The 18,061-nt window shown below is 36.5% G+C and overlaps 1 protein-coding gene across 1 annotated transcript in view; it reads left to right on the plus strand.

Moving 5' to 3' along the window:
- LOC136031815 (protein APCDD1-like) overlaps positions 1-18,061 on the plus strand; it is a 120,151-nt gene that overhangs the window by 64,822 nt on the left and 37,268 nt on the right. Inside the window, exon 5 of the mRNA XM_065711633.1 lies at positions 6,994-7,109. Coding sequence (XP_065567705.1) covers positions 6,994-7,109 — 116 coding nt within the window. The remainder of the gene's footprint in view (positions 1-6,993; positions 7,110-18,061) is intronic.

An 18,061-nucleotide genomic window follows, 5' to 3' on the forward strand; every position in this document is an offset into this window, starting at 1 on the left:
AACTTTGATAAAGCTCTGGCCCAGCATATATACGAAAATCCTGACCATTTAGTTCTTTTTGAAGAGGCAACTTCAATATCTACCGTAAATGGCCTACCGGACTCTTTTAAAGAGGCAATTGAGATAAAAAAAACCCATATAAATAGAAATTTGGCTGTAAATCGAAACACGGGAGATATTTCCTTAAGCCCAATTTATAATAATTTAATATTAAAAGTCTCTATGAATATTTTCGCCCAGTCTAATTTAAGACAACCTGTCCACATATCAAACAGCTCGTGGTAACGAACTGTAGTAAGGAGCGACCCGGCTCAATAGAAACCAAAACTCTAAAAAATGGAATTTTGATACCAATGGCTACATCAAAAGAATCAAATTTTAATGCTGATTTTAAATATAAAAGTTTCATCAAGTTTAGTCTTACGCATTAAAAGTTACGAGCGTGAGAAAATTTGCGTTATTTTAGAATATAGGGGAAAACACCCTCTAAAAGTCATAGAATCTTAACAAAAATTACAGCATCAGATTCAGCGTATCAGAGAACCCTACTGTAGAAGTTTCGAGCTCCTATCTACAAAAATGTGGACTTTTGTATTTTTTGCCAGAAGGCAGATCACGGATGCGTGTTTTTTGTTTGTTTGTTTTGTTTATTTTTTTTCCCAGGGGTGATCATATCGACCCAGTTGTCCTAGAATGTTGCGAGAGGGCTCATTCTAACGGAAATGAAAAGTTCTAGTGCCCTTTTTAAGTGACCAAAAAAATTGGAGGGCACCTAGGCCCCCTCCCAAGCTAATTATTTTCCCAAAGTTTACGGATCAAAATTCAAGAATAAAATTTCTTTACGTAAGATAATTTATAAGTTACGTATATCTTTTACTAATAAAAAGATTCGTAAAAAATCAAAAGTTCTAGTTGCCTTTTTAATTAACCAAAAATTGGAGGGCAACTAGGCTTCCTCCCACGCACTTTTTTTCTCAAAATCATTCGATCAAAATTATGAGAAACCCATATAGCCAAAGAAAAATATATATACAAATTTTGTTTTAATTGATCCTCTGCGGAGAGCCAAAATCAAAACATACATTGATTCAAAAACGTTCAGAAATTAAATAAAAAAAAAAATTTCAACTGAAAGAAAGGAGCGACATTAAAACTCAAAACGAACAGAAATTACTTCGTATATGAAAAGGGCTGCTTCCTCATCAACGTCCCGCTCTTTACGCTAAAGTTTTTTACTGTTTTAAAAAGAAGAGTTGAGAGAAAGAGTCAAACTTTAGCGTAAAGAGCGGGACGTTGATGAGGAAGCAGCCCTTTTCATATACGAAGTAATTTCTGTTCGTTTTGAGTTTTAATGTCGCTCCTTACTTTCAGTTGAAAAAACTTGTCTTTTTTATTTAATCTAATGAAAACCGAAATTGTAGACAGGTGAAATCTGCTGCAAGGCAAAGGATATTTATTCAATCTAATTGGCAACTTCTGGTAACAGTTTTTACGGAAAGTGTGGACCTCAGGCTGGATTCATGAATATGGCATTTCATGTTGGAAAGCTCTGCAGAACTCTTGCCTGGGGACAGAACGGATGGTTTTTGCTTGTCCACGAGCCAGAGACTATGGTGTACGAAGTGAAGTGGAGTTATATAGCCTATGTCAGAGAGGAGTATCCGAAGCTGTGCAGCCAAGCTTTCGCTTCATCAAACCATGTTTCTGCTTTCGAGTGGAAAGCTCCGTTCTAGCAGGCAAGCAGGCAGGCACCACTTTCAAATTGAAGATGGACTAAAATCTATAAGTGTTAAATATATGCGACAGTTACCCGGCCCCACAGCCAATAAATCTTCTTCGAGTGATAAATAGAAAAATTGACAGAAGCAAAAAAGCGGCATTTTCCCACGGGTCCGAAAGTGCTGCCATCTATTGTTTCTACCCATTTCTGTTCGTGATTTCAGCTGAGTTTATCATTCGGTTTTTTGGACTTGGGATTGCGGTAGAGAAATGGTTTCAGGTGTGCCTGATAAACTTTAAATGTTCTCTCATTGCTAAAGAAATTGGAGTTTATCCTCTGCTCCTTTCTAAGTGGTGACGTTAGAAAGTTGGCCTATGGCAAAAAAAATCAACTTTAGAACTAAAAAAATAGAATTTGTTTTCGACGGCATTCGATATCTCTTGATGAGCTGCTCAAAGTATATGTAATCCATTTTTTGGTACAAAAGCTCCTTCATGAGGTATACCAGTTAGAAAGTTTCAAGGGGTTGACAACTTCAGTAGTAAGGTACACACTGAAACCAAAAATAGGCCGATACCAATTGTGAGACATGTAGTGGACTTGTAAGCAACAGTCGGCTGTTAGCTGATAATCATCTTCGGCAATGAGGGGTTTGCAACTTTTGCTAGTTGGTGTAGGCCTACCTATTATTTGTTTCCAGTGTATTTGATGGTTAGACCAATTTGGTTCTAGTGGTAAGACATGTAGGAGACTTGGTAAGTAATAATCGACTATAAAGTCAACTTTTGAAATAAGATAGATAAACAAAATTTTCAACGGCAATCGATAGCTCTTGATAAGCTGGTCAAAGTATGTGTCATCAATATTTTTGGTAGAAAATTCCTTCATGAAATATACCAGTTCGAAAGTTTCCCGGGGTTGACAGTAAGGTACACACTAAAACAAAAAATAGGTCGATACCAATTGTGAGACATGCAGAGAACTTGTAAGCAACAGTCAACTGTTGGCTGATAATAATTTTCGGCGATGAGGGGTTAGCAACTTTTGTTAGTTGGTGTACCTGTTATTCGTTTCCGTGTATTTGATGGTCAGACCAATTTAGTTCTAGTGGTAAGACATTTAGGGTAAGACTTGTAAGTATTAATCAGCTGTTTGGCTACAATCGTCTTCAGCGATGAGGGGTTTGTAACTTCTGCTAGTTGGTGTACCCATTTATTTGTTTCCGGTGAACTTAACGTCTATTACGGGAGAGGGACTTGAAAATAAGAATCGGTTCACTTTGGGCTAGAAACTTGTGCAAATTTTGTACATTGTATTCGATCTCTGTAAATCTAACAGAATTAAGTGTTTACGCAAGGGGTAAAAACGATAACGTAAAACAATGAGGTACGCAACAGGTAAAACCGATAACGTAAAACAATGAAGTAAAACAATTGAATCTTCGTCACATCTCTACTTTTTAAAACAATTAAAAACTTTAGCGTAAAGAGACGACATTGAAGAGAGGACAATCGCTTTCATATACGGAATAATTTCTGTTCGTTTTAAGTTTTAATGTCACTCCGTACTTGCAGTTAAAAAAAACTTGTTTTTTTATTTAATTTATGAACGTTTTTGAATTAATACATGTTTTGATTGTGGCTCCCCACACATGAATATATAAAACGAAATTTGCCTATTATTTTTTTTATTAAATGGCTTTCTTATAGTTTTAATCGGTTGATTTTAAAATAAAACGGGAGAGGAGGCTTAGTGGCCTTCCAATTTTTGGTTACTTAAAAATACAACTAGATTTTTTTGTTTGCGAACATTTTTGTTAGTAATAAACATATGTACCTTACGAATTGACTTACGTAACCAACTTCTATATTTGTGTATTTTTATTGCGTATATGAGGGGGTTCGCCCCCTCGTCAATACCTAGCTCTTTACACCAAAGCTTGAATTTTGTCCCAAATCATCAAGAATGACCCCCTGAATCACAAAGGCCGTAGAGTAAATAGTTGAAATTACTAATAATGCTTTAGCGTAAAGAGCAAGGTATTGTGGAGGAGAAGAGCCCCCTTATATACGTAATGTCTTATGTTCGTTTTAAGTTTTAATGCTGCACATTACTCCTAGTTGAAAAAAAAATATTTATTTTCTCATTTTTTTTAAAAATAATGCTAGAAAATCCTGCACCCCCTTCATGGAAATTCGCTTACCTCATGAAAAATTCCTTCATGGAAAAACCCTCCCATGTAGCCCACTCCCCCGACCCATCCCCATCCCAACTCGAAAAAGTCCCCCTGAAAACGCCTATACACTTCCCAATAACCATTACTGTATTCAAACAGTGGTCAAAGTTTTTAACTTGCAGTCCCTCCCAGAGGGACTTTGGGGGATAATGTCACCCCCAAAGACATATCTATTAGGTTCTTGACGAAGTTGAACAGAATGGCTATCTCAAAATTTTGATCCAGTGACTTTGGGGAAAAAATGAGCGTGTGACGGTGCCTAGGCTCCCTCAGATTTTTCTGTCATTAAAAAGGGCACTAGAACTTTTAATTTCCGTTGGAATGAGCGCTCTCGTGACATTTTAGGATCTCTGGGTCGTTACAATCAACCCTGAGAAAAAAAACAAAAAAACAAACAAACACACATCCGTGATGTGTCTTCTGGGAAAAAACCAAATTTTTGTTGATAGGAGCTTGTAAGTTCTACAATAGGGTTCCCTGATACACTGAATCTAATGGTGTGATTTTCGTCAAGATTCTATGACTTTTAGGGGTGTTTTCTCCTATTTTCTAAAATAAGGCGAATTTTCTCAGGCTCGTAGCTTTTGATGGGTAGGACTAAACTTGATGAAACTTATATATTTAAAATCAGCATTAAAGTGCAATTCTTTTGATGTAGCTATAGGTATCAAAATTTCATTTTTTAGAGTTTTGGTTACTATTGAGCCGGGTCGCTCGTTACCACGAACTGTTTGATTCTACCAACGTAAGTGAAGCGGTCCACCTGATCAGTCTTTTCGTTACCCAGCGTCATCTTTTCATCTTCATTCATTCTAGTCTTAGCGACTTCGTCTTCTTAACATTAATTTTTGCACCTATTCTAGCACCCTGAACTCCCAAAACCTCTAAAGGTTCTTTCATTTTGCCTACACTTTCATCTAGGATGCTTAAATCATCAGCATAATCATTTGATTCCGAGTTCTCCCATTGCCTTTCCTGTGCAAGACAAAGTCCATCAAAATAATCCACATAAAGGGGGATAGAACAAAACCATGCTTAACTCCTGATTTAATACAAAACCATGCTTAACTCCTGATTTAATACAAAACCAGCTGCTAATCTCATTTCCTACCTTAACCGCAGCAGTGTTATTTTCGTAAATAGCACTAATCACTTTAATGTATTTGGTATACCATATAAGGACAAGACCTTCAGTAGAGCTCATCGTTCAACAGAATCGAACGCTTGCTCATATATGGTTGGCCATATTACGTTTTTTCGGACCACGTCTGTTGTTTATGATAAAAAGCAATCGTGATCGTTGTTCTTTCGGTTTTGTAAGTATTTTCTCAGTGTCTCTGTTTGGACTCGTAATATCTACATCACCAGACGGTACGATGCTTTGGAGACTTGTCAAAGAAACGACTTGTTACGTAGATGTGCTACCTCTGCAATAGAATTGTCGGTTTTACACTGAAAAGTCTTCTTTTAAGTGCCTAGTGTCGCATGTTGTGAAGTCTGATAGCATTTAACTCATGTCGAATGATTCTCTAAAGGAAAAGCATTTTCCTTTCAGGTTTTCCTTCATCCTCGGAAACCAGGAAAAATTTCGTGTGGGGCTAGGCCTGTTGAACATGGGGGAGGGGCAATCCTCAAGAGGTGGAAACGGGGAGTTACTTTTTTAACACTATTTGTGCAGCAAAGGAAGCAGTCACCTGGTCACAAACATTTCCTGGTGTCTCTTTTGTGATCCAGTCGCGTTATGCTGTTCCAAGCGCTCACCATGAGACCTTCCATCACAAAGATTGAGAGTTCTTGCATGACTTTGAGTTAAGCAAGGTGTAATCCCACCTTTTTATGAAAATCTGTTTGTTAAGCCTTTGTTTTATAATAACTGCTTACTTAATTCAAGGTCCTTATCATGCGCCCTGCTTATCATTTCGCCCAATGGGCAGCCTTCTTTGGCTTTTTCGGCCATTCCGATAAAAATATTTTTCTTGACCTTTCAAACTAATTCTTTGTGGAGTGCCTGGGGGTACATGGGGTATTGACGGGGTTTCAGTGTGTACTCCAATTGAATTGGTCCCAAAAAGTATTACTAGAACTTGGAACTTGTAATTATTTTAGCCTTTGCCAAACATTGCATTACCCTCTGTTCAATATTATGAAGCCTGGTGAAAAAATTGTATATACAACGTTTTAATAATGTAGAATTATGAAAAAATATCTAAACAGAAAGAAAAATAGCAGTCATGCCATACTTTATTAAGTCGACGGCATCGTATTGGCTATGTTGAAAACATGCCTGCTCTACCGAAGGTTCAAAACAATATGCGCAACTAAAATTCTAAATTCGTATTTGGCGAAACCTTGGTGGAAAGAAAGGAAGAAAAATACAAAGCTCAATGAACACCTGGATACCTTTATCGTGTTTATCCGTTAATCTGTCTCTGTTGTCCCTATTATATATTCTTCTTTGTCTTCCAAAGGAAGTATCTATGTACAAGGATAATTTTTTTTTTTACCTAGACATTAAATACATTGTAGTGTCCAAAATAAAAGGCTAAATCCAGCTAGGGTCGTTCAAGAGAAGAGCAATAGGGGCAATCTGCCCTAGGCACCCTAACCTTATAACCCCAGATTAGTGTTGACTTAGTCCCCACTACGCACAAAAGTTCCTGGCAACTGTCTTTTCTCTTAGTCGAAAAAGTGGCTTGGGAGTGGTTCTTCCAATCTGACAAGTAAATAAAAAACTCATCATAACTTTGATTTATTCACAGAAATTACAAATACCTCAACTGAAGTTTTCAAATAGGCAACAAAAGTAACCTTGACTGCAAATTACAATTATTGTTAATGCAACTTTTTTCTTTATGTTCACCCCTTTTTCTTTTATAGCCAATCAAAACGTGAAAAAAAAAATTGTAGATATTCCTCAGCCAATGCGACCAATAATTAGAATGCACTCGAAGAATATTTCTAACTGTCTAGCTTCGTTTTTGAGCACGACAATGTCTAAATCGCTTTTAATATATTTCAAGCACCTACCTTTTTTCAGGATCAAAATTTAATATGAAGAGCTATCTCTATTTGGGAGACATACACCCAGTCCCAGAAGGAAGATTTTCTTACCGACCAACTTCGTACCAAGAACCTCTGATAAGTGTTGACACCGTAAGCCTTAATCTTATTCTTCTTATTAGGTCTTTACTATTATTGTTACTAAGACTTTATTATTATTATTAATCCTTATTATTATTATTTTCATTAGCCCTACTTTTTATACCTCCCTACCATCTTGGTTCTCTCGGGCCTCTTCAAGAGTACACTCTGTAATCTAGTTACGAAGAGAGAGTGTATGTAATTTTGTTCATGGGTATTTATTAAATCTGAGTATCAATAGTCTTTTATTTTTCGTCAATTAAATTTTTTTTAACACAACAAGTTTTTCAAAGATAAATAAAGAGCTTCATTAAGCCAATAATGAACAAAAATTAAGTTAAATAATCTTCAAAGCTTAAAACTACCACAAATCACTATCAATAAATAAATGAAACTCAAAACGAACAGAAATTACAATAAATTGCTGAGTCAAACTCAAAACGAGAAAAAATTAGCATTAGTAGGGCTGATTGCCCTCATGCTTTCTGAAGAACAGAACACAATTTGCGCTTTACTTGGGAAAAAAAAATGTAAAAAAAACAAATGACCGTGGATTGTCAGTTTAATTCGCATTTACTGATATTTATTCCTTAAAGTTAAAATTTTTATTTATTTATGAAATTAAGAAAACTGAGAACGCTTCAAACGTATTTTGTTTACAGTAAAGCGCAAATTGTGTTTTGGTCGTGAGAAGGCATGGGAGCTATCAGCCCTACTCATGCTAATTTTTGCTCTTTTTCAGTTTGACTTGGCTATTTTTTGTAATTTCTGTTTGTTTTGAGTGTCGTTTATTTATTGACAGTTATTTGTGGTATTTTTACGCTTAGAAGATTATTTGAATTTATTTTTCTTGAAAAAAATGGCTCATTCTCGGCTAAATGGAACTCTTTGAGTATCTTTGAAAAACTTGTTTTTTGGAAAAAGTTCCTAAAGTAATTTCTGTTCGTTTCTTATTGACATAGTCTTTTTCATGGAAAAAATAATATTTTATATCTTTTCAGTTTTTTTCTATAAGAATTCGTAGTATGGGTTGATATATTTACATTGTAGAAACTTCTTCAACAATTTTTAATCCTGATACAAACAGTATTTTTTAATTTAATTTTAAAGCTTCTGAAGTTGACCTGAAAAAAAAAAAAAAAACAACTTAATATCATTCCCAAAAGATTATATCTATGCTCTTTGACAATCTGGATACACTTACACTCTTGTTATAAATTTAAATTGTAAGAGCAGAAGTAGAAATAGTAGTATCTCCCAAAGTTTCAACTTAATACCCCCAGTCGTTTTCTATGTATTGCTGAAGTGTGTTATTGGCAACCATAAACACAATACCTTTTGATTTATTTTAAAGCAACATTTAGTTTTAAGGCATAATAGACCAATTGAATAATTGTGGGGGGGGGGGGTTGACATTCCTAATTTCCATAAAGACATACTTGCTAGACCGTTCTACTGTGCTGAACAAAATGGCTGTACCAAAATTTTGACTAGATGCGTTTGGAAAATGAATATGCTTCAAAGAAGGGCTGCTTGCCCTCCTATCTCATGTTACTCTTAAAAAGAGCCCCATAATTTTAATTTTGTATTGAATTATCTCCTTTAAACGTTTTAATGATATTTGGAGCTATTATAGAGTGGTGCTGCCTATGATATTGCTTATATGCCCTTTTGGCCTGCATTTATACATTTTTTTTCTTTTAATTTGAACTCCTAAACGTTCCCTAAAAGTTTCATCTTAATACCCTTAGCGTCATTAGTTACATTAACTGTAGTGGTAGTATTAAAAGTATACATATAGTGCCTTATTGCTAGTTCAAAATCCCCCACAACTTACCCTTAAAGTTCTAAATTGATAATATAAATTGTTCTTCAGATATTACTTTGTCCCCTTTTTGAAAGTCCACATGCTCATAGTTTGTTTTGATTTAGTTCAACATTCGCCAAAATATTTCTTAGAAGCTTTAAAAGCTTGCGTAGTAGCAATGGTTGTAGCAGCATTAGTAGCAGTATGCACATATCACCTTTGGTTTCTTCAACATCCCCTTCAACAGATGCTGAAAGTTTCAGCTTAATACATACCATCAACCATTCCTGAATCATTTCTGATATGTCCGCTTGACAACCTGTGTGGGCATTGTTTGTTTTGATTTAGTTCCATGCAGTACCTATATAGCCTATCCCATATTTTTTGCCTCAATATCTTTAGTTTTACTAGCAGTAGTAGCAGTAATAGTAGCTGTAGAATTAATTCTAGTAGCCTAAGCTTTAGTGGCAGTAGTATTAATAGAAGCAGTAATAATAGTAACAGTAGCAGTACTCTTAGTAGAAGTAGTAGCATTAGGATGCAAACATTTTCATTCGGCTATTTCAAAATCCCTCACAACAAGCCCTATTAGTTACAACTTCACACACCAAACTGTTCTTAAGATATTGCTGTTACACTCTTTTGACAACCTCCATACAAAGGGCGTGTTCTTATTCAGTTCATTTAACCCGCCTCAAAATTTCTTGAAAATTTCACCTTCATGCCTTATGCCCTTAGGCATAGTTGTAATAGTAGTCACGGTAGTAATATTGATTTTACTAGTAATAGTATTGAATAGCGGTAGGACTACTAGCAGCATGAGTATTAACCTATTGCCTTTTGGTCAGTTGAACCTCTCATCAGTTCTGGAAGTTTCAACTTCATACAATTAGCCATTGCTATGATATTGCTGATATATCCTTTTGATAACCTGTATGTTTGTATACTTCTTGAAATTTTCATCTCAATTCTTTTAGCCCTACAAGTAGTTGCAATAGAAGTATAGGTAGTAAATGTAGCAGTAACCGTAGTATTAGCAGTAGTGAGCACATATTGCCTTTTGGTGAGATGACCTTCCCCTTTAAGTATTCTCTGAAAGTTTCAACTTAATACTCAAATCAATTCTTGAGATACACTATTTTGACAACATGCATGCACATAGCGCCTTTTGATTTAGTTCAGATTTGCCCTTAATACTGTAAATGGAGTAGCGTGGTAGTAATAGTGGTGGTATTTGTAGCAGTATTTATAGTATGAAAATATTGCCTCATTTTCCAATCATTTCCTGAATTTCCCAAATTAATACGCTCAGTTACTCCTGTGTTGTACCCTTTTGACAATCCTTATGTATATAACGTGTTTTGATTTAGTTCAACACTCCCCTCAAGATTCTTTGATAGGCTCACCTGAATACACTTCGTCTTCTTGGAAAGCACAGTTCAAACATATATCCCTTTCTCAATAACACACAGAATGTGTAAATAATGAACGAATTGCCTAACTTACAGACGCTGTTCTGAGGACTGTTGGGAGGTTGACGTCCCCAATACTTGACCTTTCAACAATGCTGAACAGAATAGCTCTCTTAAAATTTCGATCGAATACGTTTTGGAGAATGATAGGCTTGGGGAGTGGGTGAGCTGACGTCACTCCATTCACTTTTGACTCTTAAAAAGGGCACTAAAACTTCCGACTTCCAATCAAATGAGCTCCATCTGATCCAAAGTTTATGCAACTACCCGTTCCATAGAAACCTTATATGCCCTGGGCATAACTTACAACTCTTTCCCATGGGCTCTGGGGGATTTTGTCCTCCCTAGAGACACTGTTATGTGAATTTTGGACCATTGGTAACAAAATGGCTATCTCACAATTTCAATTGAATATGTTTTGGGAAAAGAGGATGTCACGGATTGGTCTAGTTGCTCTCCACCATGTTTGACTTTTAAAAAGGAACTGGAACTATACATTTAAATCGAATGAGTCACTTCTAAAGTTCACACGACCACCCGTTCCATAAAAACCTTATATGCCCCTGGGGAATAACTTCCAACCCTTAGCCATATACTCTGAGAGATTCTGTCCGCCCCAAAGGCCTCATTACATGATCTTTGGACTATTTTTGAACAAATGGCTACCTAAAATTTTTTATCGGATGCATAAAATTTTTATTGGAAACGTAGGGGGGAAGGGCGTGGCTGCCCCTGATCACTTTGACTCTTAAAAAGTGAAATAAACATCTGATTTCCAATCAAATGAGTACCCTCTGGAGTTTAGACGATCACCTTTGCCATAAAAACCTTATATATCCTCGGGGTATAACTACTAACCCGTGCGCTGAGGGCTCTGGCTAGGGGGGGGGGGGTTATCCTCAAAGACATAACTTCCGACCTTTAAACTAAGCTGAACAAAATGGCTATCTCAAAATTTTGATTAGGCGTGTTTTGGGAATTGATGGGTGTGGATAGGGTGGGGGGTTGTTTCCCTCCAATTACTTTTGGCTATTGAAAAAGCCCTTTTATTTTCCAAGCGAATGAGCCTTTTTGAACTTTCTACAACAAAATTTTTATCGGACGCATTTTGGGAAAATACAAGGTCAGATGGGGGTGTGTCCACCTTCCGATCACTTTGAATCTCAAAAAGAATACTGGAACTCCTGGTTACCAATCTAATGAGCCCCTCGAAAGTTTATACGACCACCATTTCTGTAAATACCTTATATACCCCCCAGGGCATAACATACAACCTTTGCCCCGAGGGTGCCGGGGAGATTGTCATCGTCAAAGTCACAATATATTGACCTTTTAACTATGCTGAACAAAATGGCTATCTCAAAATTTTGATTGAATATGCTTGGGGAAATGTTGGGCCTGTGAGGAGTTTTCGAAGTCTCTACGACAATAAACGGTCATTTCAAAATTTCTTTAAGTTGCATTTCGGGAAAATACGAGGTGTAGGGGGGGGGGATCCACACTCTGATCCCTCTGAATCTTAAAAAAGGCACAAGAACTTTTGATTACCAATCCCATGAACCCAGCCAAAGTTTATACCCTCACCCTTTCTATATAAGCCTAATAGACACCCTGGGCATAACTTACAACCCTTGCCCTGAGGACTGTGGGGGTGGGGGTTGTCATTCTCAAAGACATAGCTTCCGGACCTTTCAACTACGTCAAACAAAACGGCTATCTCAAAATTTTGATTTGATGTATTTAGGGAAATGGTGGGTGTGGGAAGGGATTAGTTGCCCTCTAAGCACTTTTGACTATTAAAAGAGGCACAAGCCCCTTGAATTCCCGATCAAATGAGCCTTTTTAAAATTTCTACGACAACAAATGGTCATATCACAATTTCTATCAGGTACATTGCAGGAAAATACGAGGTGTGGGGGATGGAATATCTGCACTTCGATCACTTTGAATCTTAAAAAGAGTAGTGGAACTTCTGATTACCAATCCAATGAGCCCCCTCTGAAGTTTTTACGACCATTCTTTCTATAAAAAATTTAAATGCTCCCAGGGCATAACTTACAACCCTTGCCCTGACGGCTCTGGTAGCCGTCAATAAACTCACAAAATTTATTCTATATTTAGTTGAAGGCTAAATGAGGCTTATAAAATTTTGCCAATAAAACGTAATCCTTTGGGTATCTGATGCCCTCCCCATTTAATAATAGCTTCTGTCCCTTTATAAGAGCTGATAAGCACGTATACATGACTGTATGATGAAACAAATCTGTTCAGTTAAATGAAGCATTAAAATGGTTTTCATAAACATTTTTGTGCAATAAGAAGGGAGGTGTCACTCGACATCTGCACCCTTGTGGACGTTGTCAACATTTAGCTGCTGAAAAATCCCCACCAAATATATCTCTCCTTGCTGAAAATTTTCCCCGAGACATTATCTCCGCATGGTAAATTGTGCATCCAAAGAAAAAGTAAGACAAATAAAAAAAATCCCTCTATGAATTCCATAAAACCTCCCCTCATGTAAAACTCTCCCTGGAAAATTCTTTCCCCATGGAAAATACTCCTTGTGGAAGCCCTCCCACGCAAAAACCTCCACCCCCAAAAATGTTCTGTATGTTTCCAATAGAAAATGCTATATCTAAGCAATGGACAAATTACATAACTTAGGGAGGCTAGGAATTAATCTCTCTTCATTGAGACTAGTGTCCTCTCCCCAGGGGCTGCGGGGGTCAATACATCTCTAGAGTCATAGCTGTTGAACGTTCGAACTATGTTATAACAAGTGGCTATCTCGAAATTTCGATCGGATGTCCATAGGGAAAAAGGGGCATGGGACGGGTTAGTTGACCTGCAATATTTATGGTCACTTAAAAAGGGCACTAGAACTTTTAATTTCCGTTTGAGTGAGCCCTCTTCCGATCTTGTAGGACTATTGGCTCGATACGATCACCTCCTGGAAAACAAAACAACAAATGAACACGCTTTCGTGATCTTTCTTCTGGCAAAAGACACAAAATTCCTCACTTTTGTAGATAGGAGCTAGAAACATCTATAGTAATATTCTCTGATATACTAAATCTGATGGTGTGATTTTCATTAAGATCGGTTGACTTATTGGTGATATTTTCCTCCATTTTCGAGAATCAGGCATATTTTTTTCTGGCTTTTAGCTTTTGTGGGTAACATTAGACTTAATGAGTGTTACATAGATGAAATCAGCATTAGAAGCCAATTCTTTGATGTAATAATTGTTATCAAAATTTTTTTTTAGAGTTTCGGTTACTAATGGTCATTCACTGACCATTAAACTGACTGAACCAATAATGGTTCGGTCACTTTTTACTTACAATTCGTTACCACGAACTTTTTGAATTCTAATTATGTAAAATTGATTAGGTTTATTGTTACCCATAAAAAGTTGCGAGCCTCCGAGAACTTGCCTGATTTTTTAAAAAGGCGGAAAACTTATCTAAAAAGGGAAGCAATTTTGTTGAAATCAGACCATTTGATGCAGCATATCAGAGAACCCTAAAGTAGAGGTTTCAATATCCTATCTACAAAATGTGGGGTTTTGCATTTTTCCCCAAAAGAAATATCGCGGGGTTTTTTTTCTTCCAGGGGTGATCGCAGTGAACCGATTGTTTTAGAAGATCTGGAGAAGACGCATTCGAAGAAAAATTAATAGTTCTATTGTGTCTTTTTAATTATACAAAAAAACTGTGCCACAGAAAAGCAGTTTTTCCTGCCATTTTGAGGCATTGAACTACGATTTTGTCCCAGTAATAATCGATGCATAATTCTGACATAGCCAATTGATTTAAGAGTAAAAAAAACTACTCGTTGAGCTTCACAGTTGTAGAGAAACGTAATGCTGTATCGTGGCAAAATCTTTCCTGAAAAGTTACATAGTCAAACAGTTCGTGGTAACGAACTGTGGTAAGGAGCGACCCGGCTCAATAGTAACCAAAACTCTAAAAAATTAAATTTTGACATCAATAGCTACATCAAAAGAATGGCATTTTAATGCTGATTTTAAATATATAAGTTTCATCAAGTTTAGTCTTACCCATCCAAAGTTACGAGCCTGAGGAAATTTGCCTTATTTAAGAAAATAGGGGAAAACACCCCCTAAAAGTCGTAGGATCTTAACGAAAATGACACCATCAGATTCAGCGTATCAGATAACCCTACTGTAGAAGTTTCAAGCTCCTATCTACAAAAATGTGGAATTTTGTATTTTTTGCCAGAAGACAAATCACGGGTGCGTGTTTATTTGTTTGTTTTTGTTTTTTTTTTCTTTTTCCCAGGGGACATCGTATCGACCAAGTGGTCCTAGAATGTCGCAAGAGGGCTCATTCTAACGGAAATGAAAAGTTCTAGTGCCCTTTTTAAGTGACCAAAAAAATTGGAGGGCATCTAGGCCCCCTCCCACGCTCATTTTTTCACAAAGTCAACGAATCAAAATTTTGAGATAGCCATTTTGTTCAGCATAGTCGAAAACTATAATAACTATGTCTTTGGGGATGACTTACTCCCCCACAATCCCTGGGGGAGGGGCTGCAAGTTGCAAACTTTGACCTGTGTTTACATATAGTAATGGTTATTGGGAAGTGTACAGACGTTTTCAGGAGGATTTTATTTTGTTTGGGGGTGGGGCTAAGGAGAGGGGGCTATGTTGAAGGATCTTTCCTTGGAGGAATCTGTCACGGGGGAAGAAAAATTCAATGAAAAGGGCGCAGGATTTTCTAGCATTACTATAAGAAAACAATGAAAAATAAACATGAAAACTTTTTTCGTATGAAAGGAAGGAGTAGCATTGAAACTTAAAACGAACAGATATTATTACGAATATGAGGGGTTCTAATAATACTTTAGCATAAAGAGCGAGGTATTTAGGAGGAGATAAATACCTCGCTCTTTATACTAAAGTATTTTTAGTAATTTCAACTATTTATTCTACGGCCTTTCTGATTCAGGGGTCATTCTTAAAGAATTGGGACAAAACTTACGATTTAGTGTAAAGAGCGAGGTATTAACGAGGGTACAAACCCCCTCGTATACATAATAAAAATATAAGGTTATGAAAGTTTGTTACGTAAGTTAATTTTTAAGTTACGTATATTTTGTATATACGTTCGTTACTAATAAAAACGTTCGTTAAAAATTAAAAGTTCTAGTTGCCTTTTTAAGTAACCGAAAAATTGGAGGGCAACTAGGCCTCCTTCTCCACCCCTTATTTCTCAAAATCGTCTGATCAAAACTAAAAGAAAGCCATGTAGCCAAAAAAGAATTAATATACAAATTTCATTTTAATAATTTATGTGCGGAGAGCCAAAACCAAACATGCATTAATTCAAAAACGTTCAGAAATTAAATAAAAAAAAACTAATTTTTTTATCTGAAAGTAAGGAGCGACATTAAAACTTAAAACGAACAGAAATTACTCCGTATATGAAATGGGTTGTCCCCTCCGCAATCCCTCGCTCTTTACGCTAAAGTTTGACTCTTTGCCACAATTTTATTTTTTTTAAAAATTAAAAGCTTTAGCGTAAAGAGCGAGGGATTGCGGAGGGGACAACCCATTTCATATACGGAGTAATTTCTGTTCGTTTTAAGTTTTAATGTCGCTCCTTACTTTCAGCTAAAAAAATTAGTTTTTTTATTTAATCCGTACAAGGTAGATGGTTAATATGTATTGACAATTGCATAAACAAGTCCATTGACTTGATTTCTCGTGAAATTCTGTTGAGTTATGTATAGTTGTGCATCATTTATTATGAAAGTGGGCCATTGTAAAGGCGGGGAGCGGGCATTTCAATGCCATAATTATCTAACACTCCACGAGCTTTCAGAAAAATATGATGGGGGAAGCGTAGGAATTAATTTCTCTTCATTTAGACTAAGTTTGAATGAAAATTCTGCAGGGTGATATACCCCTCTTATTGCAAATTAACTTAGAAAAAAAATTTCAACTGGAAGTAAAGAGCCACATCAAACTTAAAACGAACAGAAATTATTGCATATATGAGGGGGTTTGCCCCCTCTTCAACACCTCGCTCTTTACGCTCAAGTTGAAATTTGTTCGAACTCTTTAAGAATGACCCCTGAATCACAAAGGCCGTTTAATTAGAATAAATAGCTCTTTTGAAATCACTAAAAAAAACTTTAACGTAAGGAGCGAGGTATTGACGAGGGGGAAGCCCCCTAATATTCGTAATAATTTCTGTTTGTTTTAAGGTTGAATGTTGCTCCTTACTTTCTATTGGAAAAAAAAATTTGAATTTAATTTCCGATCAGTTATTAAATAGATGCTTGGAAATCCGGTGCCCCCTTCATGGAAAAATTTCTTCCTCTATGATAAATTCCTCCATGGAAAGATCCTCCCACATAGTTTCCCCCGACCTCCCCCCACCAGACAAAATACCCCCTGAACACGTCTGTATACTTCCCAATAATCAATACTGTATGTAAACAATGGGCAAAGTTCATAACTTGCAGCCCTTCCCCTCAAAGACAGTTATTAGATTTTTCGACTATGTTGAACAAAATGGCTATTAAAAATGTTGATACGGTGACTATGAGAAAAATGACCGTGGGAGGAGGCCAAGTTGTCCTCCAATTTTTATGGTCACTTAAAAAGGGCACTAGAACTTTTAATTTACGCTCGAATGAGCCCTTTCGCGATAATCTAGGACAACTGGATCGATAAATCACAATAAACAACAACAAATAAACACGCATCCGCGATCTTTCTTCTGGCAAAAATACAAAATTCCACGTTTTTGCTGATAGGACCTTGAAACTTCTATAGTAGGGTTGTCTGATATGCTGAACCTGGTGGTGTGAATTTCATTAGATTCTATGACTTTTATGGGTTATTTTCCCCTTTTATCGAAAATAAGGCAAATTTTCCCAGGCTCGTAACTTTTGATGGGTAAGACTAAACTTCATGAAACTTGTATATTTGAAATCAGCATAAAAATCAGATTCTTTTGATGTATCTACTGGTATCAAAGAGTTTCGGTTACTATTGAGCCGGGTTGCTCCTTAGTTACAGTTCGTTACCATTAACTATTTGAAAACTGTTTCTGATATTTTTTCAAAGTCTTTATTTAACTAAACCGATTAGCTTCATATTTCATATTTTATAGGGATGTATAAGTGCGAATCAACCATTATGAAGGAGGGGCGGTTAGTTATTTTCTAGGAAGGGGGGGGGCTGTTGCATCAATAAATGAGTTTTAATGTACAGGTATTTTAATTCGCATTGAGCCTTAAGATAAATAGAATTAGTTTTGAGGAGGGGGATGGAAGCTGATATTTAGTCCCTCTTGATTCCTGGGAATGTCTTTGGTTAATGCCTTTATTATTTTTGCTAGAGGGGGGGGGGTAACGATGTTTCTTCCATTGTGACAATGTTTATCTATGTTGTAGACAATATCACGTTCACATGCCTACCAGCACAGAGGTAGAAAAGACGAAGGGGGCGGGAATATAAGAGGAGTAATTATCTATGGGAATTTTCTGTTAAATTCTCCTTTGAGGGGGGAGGGGTGGATTTTCGGTAGGTAATACTTCGTAGTGGGTGGGGGGATGAATTTTTCTACTGGTAGTATTCAATGGTGGAGAATTTTCCGATGAGAATTTTCAAGGAGAAATTTTATACGGGAGGAATTTGCTATAGCTGC

The sequence above is a fragment of the Artemia franciscana genome, chromosome 10, assembly GCF_032884065.1.
Source record: "Artemia franciscana chromosome 10, ASM3288406v1, whole genome shotgun sequence".
Lineage (NCBI taxonomy): Eukaryota > Metazoa > Arthropoda > Branchiopoda > Anostraca > Artemiidae > Artemia > Artemia franciscana.